The sequence below is a fragment of the Lupinus angustifolius genome, chromosome LG06 (assembly GCF_001865875.1).
Source record: "Lupinus angustifolius cultivar Tanjil chromosome LG06, LupAngTanjil_v1.0, whole genome shotgun sequence".
In the NCBI taxonomy this organism is placed as follows: domain Eukaryota; kingdom Viridiplantae; phylum Streptophyta; class Magnoliopsida; order Fabales; family Fabaceae; genus Lupinus; species Lupinus angustifolius.
In genome coordinates this window covers 15,942,023-15,948,912 of record NC_032014.1, presented here as the reverse complement: position 1 = coordinate 15,948,912, position 6,890 = coordinate 15,942,023, and the positions used below count along the sequence as shown (strand labels likewise).

General features: G+C 36.7%; 1 protein-coding gene across 1 annotated transcript; it reads left to right on the top strand.

Moving 5' to 3' along the window:
• LOC109350500 (U1 small nuclear ribonucleoprotein 70 kDa-like) lies at positions 574 to 6,390 on the top strand. Its single transcript, XM_019591731.1, has 11 exons — positions 574 to 622; positions 834 to 928; positions 1,540 to 1,654; positions 1,783 to 1,862; positions 2,808 to 2,883; positions 2,970 to 3,034; positions 3,122 to 3,184; positions 4,534 to 4,615; positions 4,692 to 4,854; positions 5,595 to 5,663; positions 5,887 to 6,390. The coding sequence occupies exons 1-11, from the start codon at positions 574 to 576 to the stop codon at positions 6,347 to 6,349; spliced, it is 1,320 nt and encodes a 439-aa protein (XP_019447276.1). The 3' UTR covers positions 6,350 to 6,390.

Here is a 6,890-nt window from a genome sequence, read left to right as displayed (position 1 = left end):
CATCACAAACCTCCCCAAATCGTTCTATCAACATTTGAACATATTCCCCCCAAACTGGCTATGAACTTGTCCATAGTGACTTAACAAAGGCATGGTGCCATTGCAAAGCTCTCCCCTCGAAATGAACCACTGCTAGCTTAACCTTGAATTCTTCTGGTGTGTCATCAATTACAAAGTACGTTTCAAACTGATAAATCCATTGTTTCACATTATCACCATTAAAACGGGGAAAATCTATTCTTGATAAGCGCGTACCACAAGAATAGTGGGAATTGGTTCTTCTTTCACCTGAATTAGTGGCTCTTGATCATGCAGAATCCTCTTGCCCCTCTGTATTGTTCTTAAGTAACTCCTCCATTGTAAGCTTTAGCGAATCACTCAAAGATTTCTGGATAGAACCCGCCAATTCAATCATCTTGGATTCAATCTTTGCCGACATCCGACTCTCCAAACGATCTTCCACTTCTCGCAACGATGCTTGACTTCTAGTGGACTCTGCCATGGGAATGTGAATGTGCCAAAGATGAACCTAAACTGATACCAATTGTTAAGGTGGGAAATGAAGTTCTAGGAATGAATGGAAATTCGAAGAAGAAGGTTGGAAAGAATCAGGGATTCCTGGGCAAGAAAAGGATTCCGAGAATTGTTATTGAGAGATTGAAGAAAAGATAACAAGAAGTTTAGAAACTTTGGAAAATTTTGTTATTCATCAAAATGGATTACAGTTTCTATTTATAGTTAACAGACTTAACTGTCAACCAACAGCTTTCTAAAAAAGGAAACAATTATAATTGCCATCTAACTACCCATTTAACATAATCTTCCCTTATCAGATTTTAACGATGACCCTCTCATGCACAATCAAAACGCCGCCGTTCAGGCTCGTGCTAAAGTCCAAAATCGTGCTAACGTCCTTCAACTTAAGCTGGTTTCTCTCTCCTCACTCTCTTTTCCTCTATTTCAATTATTCATCCGCCCCTATTTTAGTTTTCCGAGCATAATAATATGATTTTATTTTAATCATAGCTAAGGTTTATCGCTTGGTGTGCTTTAAATTGTGATTATGTTTATAGTTGTATTTACTGCAGTTGTTTTCATTGTGATGCGGATTGTGGTTGTTACTGTGTGAATTATTCTGTAATTGAAATATTATTTTTGAATTCAATGGGGCCGATGCAGTCAAATGTGGCCTGGTGCGGTCGCATCATTGTGATACGTGTCTATATTATCCTATATTTTATTGAAAACGAATCTATATTATCATATAATTTTATTGAAATTTTTTATTGAAAACAAATCTACATTATCCTATATTTTATTGAAAACGAATCTGATACATATCTTAGATATTTTTTTTGGATACTCTACGCATACATATCATTTACGAATCCGAGCGTATCCGTGTCGGATATGTGTCGGACACCGACACGCGAGGGTGTTCGACGAATCCGTGCTTCAGAGATGCTCGTAAACCCAACAAACTTTATACCAAGTTTTGATATGATTATTATTTCATTTTTGTATGTGATTGTAATGCAGATTGGACAGAATCACACAACTGGTCTCACATCGAGTCTCTTGAGGCTCTTTGAGCCTAGGCCTCCCTTGGAGTATAAACCTCCTCCGGAGAAAAGAAAATGTCCACCATTAACAGGTTTATTATTTTATTTACCATGGCTCTATTCTTTTGTTGTTTCTGTTATTAGTTTTATATGCTCCTTTTATTATTAATTTTTTATATTCATGTATGTAGTTTTATTTTTTTATCTTTGTTTTATGAAGGGATGGCACAATTTGTCAGCAAGTTCGCCGAGCCTGGTGATGATGAATATTCTCCACCTGTACCAGTAGCTGAAACTCCTGTAATATTCAGTTATTGTGACTACGTTTTTTTTAAAGTCATGATTTCGCGTTGTTGTTACATCTGGCTTATCTCTGGAGATTTGTTACAAGGAGTACTATTTTTTGTTGCTGATATGTTGAAACAAGATCTCCAGTATTTTATTTATGGCTTTGCCTCACCTGTGAAACTTTGTAATGAACAGAGTGAAACTTTTGTTTCTTCATCTGATTCTTCTAATGTTCTCCTACACTGTTGTGTACATTGTCTATTTGTGTTGCCCTTTGAGACAACACAATTCTGATTACTTTTAATTTGTGACAAATATTGAGATAGAACTTTGTATTTATGGGGTAAACAGGCTATGGTGTGAGTTAATGATATTCTATTCACTGGTTGTGATCGCTGAGATTTTAATGTTTAGATTTTGCATGAGGTTTCTTTGCCTGTGTGCTCTTTTATTTGGTACAAACTCCTGACTTGCATGGTGATGTTTTAAGACATCATTTGCATACATATTCTGTCGTTATGAGTAGAAAATGGCAAGCTTGAATGCTAACTGTAATGGATTAAAAAATGCGGCAGCCCATTTCATGAGTCTCATGCCTAGTGGAGTCTAGGGAGAGTAGGTGTATGTAGCCTTACGCTCGCAAACGAAGAGGCTGTTTCTAGGATTTGAACCTTTGACCTCCAGGTCACAAGGAAAACAACCTTACCATTGCGCCGAAACAATAAATTTATTAAAAAATATAATTACTCTTGCCTCTTAAGTCTTCAACACTTTTCAGATTGTTTTTGAATTTATATAAAACACAAGGGACTACTGAGTATTGTAATGTTTAGTGGAATGACATAATTGTTACATGCTGCATATCTATTACTTTTCATAGAGCTAATACGTAGTAAAAAATGTTTGAAAGCACCACTATTTGGTCCCCCTTGTGTTGATCTGTTTTGGTGAACACAGGCAGAAAAAAAAGCGAGAATACACAAACTTCTTGTAGAGAAGGGAGCTGCAAAGGCTGCAGAGGAGCTTGAAAAATGTGATGACTCCTTTATTGTTACGATTTAGTTAATATTTGTGGATTTAAGTTCTCTGGATGCCGTTCTTATATCGGATTCTATGTAGATGATCCACACAAGGACCCAAATATATCAGGAGATCCATACAAGACACTGTTTGTAGCTAAACTGGTGAGTTACTTCTCCAATATAGTATTTATGCGAGACTTTTGATTATAATATTGCATGTCATATCTCATTGGTTATATTTTTTAGCAGAGTTATGAGTCCACTGAGAGCAGAATCAAAAGGGAGTTTGAGTCATATGGTGCAATCAAACGGGTAGGTATTTTGAATAACCCCCAGGGGCTTCGGTAAGAGTTTTGTACATATATGTTTTTAAACTCTTTAAATATACTTCTATTTGACATCTTTAGATGTTATGCACATTGAAAGACGTTATCTAATTCTAAGATTTCTTTATGCATTATGTAAAACTAAATTCCAGCTTTTTCTTTAATAATAGTAGACTTTTATAACAGTCTATTGCATCTGAAGAAACTGCTTATAATTTAAGTGAATCTCATGACTGACTCGCTTGTTGTGAAGTTGATCATTCATAGCTATGCACCAGCCTCATTTCATTTGTGATTGCTGAGTGACTTCGAAATGTGGTATTGTGGTGGCACCACCAATTTGTTGTTTATGGTTTTATTTATTTATTGTTTTCTAGTTAAGTTCCATTTTGCTCTGCTGTTAATATATGTGGATGTGTTTCTCTTGGGGCTTTGGGTCTCTAGTAATTATCATAGAAGTCAGTTAATCATCTCAATACACATCTCTGGTAAGGGTTAACATGTTATTCTGCAAATGGTAAATGATTCTAAAATTTCAATCAAACCCCACTCCATTCAAGTGCTTCCTCCTGCTTGGTACTTTAGTTGAAGCGCTGAGCTACACAATGATGTGAAGTCTTGTCTTTGGCTTTGTTCTTTTATAATGAAAAGGAGAGTGACAACTTCTGTTCTTTTCTTGCACGGGGAAAAATATGTTAGGAGTATTGCAATCTCTTCTTCTTGTTTAAATTCTTAGTTAGCCTACCTTTGATGTTGCTAAAACTTTATGGGTCATGTTAACTAGTGCCAAAGGAAGCAATAAAAAGTAAGTTTTTATTGGTAACAGGCACATACCACTTTTTAATGTATCAAATACAACACTACCGGATGAAAATTTAATTTTTTAGCTTCCTTATCCTAAGGGCACTTGTTAACATTCCCCAAACTTTATTTTTTGCTTTAAAGGCCACCAAAACCAAATTCGCCGTTGAGAAGATTTCATGGTATTTTCTATATTACCAATAGTTGTTTTTATTTTATCAACTTAAAGTAAGTATACTTGGTAAGGGGACACTAGTCAACAACTGGTTAATTGGCCCCAAGTACATCAGTTTTCTGCAATTGTTGCTGGTGGTGATGTATCTCGAGATAGGAGTTGTGATTAAAAGGTAAGCACGGCTCATTAGGCATAGTGCCTGTCTGCTATGACATTTTAGGTTTATAATAATAGTCTTTATTTAGGTTGTATTTTAGTTAACTAAGGTGAGAAAACATGTTTCATATTATATTTTTGTAAGGTCAAGGCCAGATTGTTCCCTTCTTACTATTGTCTCTTTCCAATTTCTTATGATTTAGGTACGGTTGGTTACTGATAGCGTGACGAATAAGCCCAAGGGTTATGCATTCATTGAATACCTACACACAAGAGACATGAAAGGTTGATAGTGTTTTTATTGTGGTTTGCCTGTTATTACGTATATGCCATTTTTATAGTTTTTTTGTTAATTTTGCAGCTGCTTATAAACAAGCTGATGGTAGGAAAATTGAGGGCAGAAGAGTGCTTGTTTGTGTTGAACATGGGAGGACTGTTCCAAATTGGCGACCTCGCCGTCTAGGTGGTGGCCTTGGCACCACTAGAGTGGGAGGTGAAGAAGTTAATCAGTGGCATTTTGGGAGGTAAATCTGTAAATGCTCTAACTGCAACATTTTAATTTAACATCACTCCTTGCTTATTTTAAACCTTTTGGGATTTTCCCAATACCCTGAAGTAAAATTAACTAGTGAAGTGAAAACCAACAAGGTCGTTGATTGTTATACATTATTCTGTAATGTGTATGACATTTGCAACAATACATTCCTCACATGGTGGGCTATGGGATTCTATGATTTTTCGTGTGTAGTATGGAATAACATTACAATACATTTGCAACAATACATTCCTCAACCCTTCAGAAGTATTAGTAGTTCACTTTTCCAGGAAATGATAATCTTTTTTGCGTAGAGAGATCATATGCAATAACATTTCTTATCTTCTGTTTTTGTTTTACTTTGCTCAACTAGCAAAACTGATTGTTATGACTTTATCAGAACCTCAGATTACAAATTATCATGGTAGTTTTTCTTGTGTAATCCACAATAACATGTCTTGTTGTCCTTTGATATGGCTTGCTCAACTAGAAAATCTTATGGTTGCGACTTATGAGCACCTACATAATGGGTGTGGCTATTGGCACTCTCAAATGCATATTCACACTCCTTAATCAATCATGGCTTTGTAAATTAAAAACAAATGTGATCGATAGTGAGGAGTGTGGATAAGCACTTTATAGTGCCAATAGCCCTACCCCTAGATATTTGTTGGATGCTTTCTGTCTTCTCCCCTTGAAGGGAAATTTTGACATGCCATTCTTATTCAGAGAGCAACAACAATCAGGACCTTCTCATTCTGAAAAACCTAGAATGCGAGAGGACCGACATGGTGATCGGTAAGAGTTTTAATTACTTCTATTTCAATTTTATGTAGTTAATTGATTTTGGTACTCCTCAAGTGGCTGCTGGTCATATAATAGTTTCTTGACATTGCCTGAGAGGAGGAGAGGGGCTATGATTTCCCTGCATTTAAAATTTTAATGATTTTGAAACAAAGTTCTTTCATCCAATGTTTTATTAGTCATTTACTTTGACTGCTATTGGCTGAGATAATTTCAAGGACGGAGAAAAATCACGTGAAAGAGGTAAAGATAGAGATCAAGAACAGGAGCGGTCACTTGAACGCTCTAGTGACAGGGCCAAGGATCGTGATTATAGAGAGGACAAGCACCATAGAGACCGAGATAGGAACAGGGACAGAGATAGGGAAAGAGAGAGAGATCATGGTCATGATCGACATAGAGCACGTGATCGGGATCGTGGTCGAGATTGCAATCATGATCGGGATCGAGTGAGGGACCGGGATCGGGAACATGATCGCCATCATGAAAGAGATAGAGATTATGAAGTTGAAGAAAATGACAGGGGACACTTTGATAGGAAGACTGATTATAATCATGTTGAATCTAATCATGAGAAAGACCGTCATGCTGATAGACATAATGACTATGAACTTGAGGATGATCTTGGTTACCAACCTGTGCATCGACATAGGCATGCAGATTCTGACCATGATGATTAGTATGACCAGTATGACTAGTATGAGCATCATGTGGGACAGGGTAAATGATTTGAACCCAAATAAGCCTAAGGAGGATAATGAGGAATTAAGAAGCATAGGTGGACCCATGACAAGGGCAAGGGCCAAACGTGTACACAATGCACTTAGCCTATTCATTAAAGACATCAAGGAAATTACCCCAAGCTCAAACCAAGGGAGTTCTCACCTCTTTTATTATATCACTTTATATGTGGGCCGATGTGGGGAAAATAATTCCCAACCCTTTTAGTAGGGCACGACCATGTTCTAAGCATGGCTTAGGACACATTTCATCCAGCATTTAATTTGTCTTTTGCTATTTGAATTTTAGAATAAATGAAGTCCTTGAAAAGCATTAAATGAAGTCAAGACCACCAAAGACAACTTGGGAATTTCGTGCAAATCATTCAAGCCAAGTCAAGCATGGAGTCAATTGTGTCGTCCATCATCAAGTCAAGCATGGAGAATTGTTTGTGCTGTCCATTAATTCATGCAAGACTTAATTGTGTCGTCCATCATCAAG

Coding starts and splice junctions, on each gene's coding strand:
- LOC109350500 (XM_019591731.1), top strand. CDS start 574: ATGAATGGAAATTCGAAGAAGAAGGTTGGAAAGAATCAGGGATTCCTG. Junction 1,863..2,807: donor TACCAGTAGCTGAAACTCCT/GTAATATTCAGT, acceptor TGGTGAACACAG/GCAGAAAAAAAAGCGAGAAT. Junction 3,185..4,533: donor CATATGGTGCAATCAAACGG/GTAGGTATTTTG, acceptor CTTATGATTTAG/GTACGGTTGGTTACTGATAG.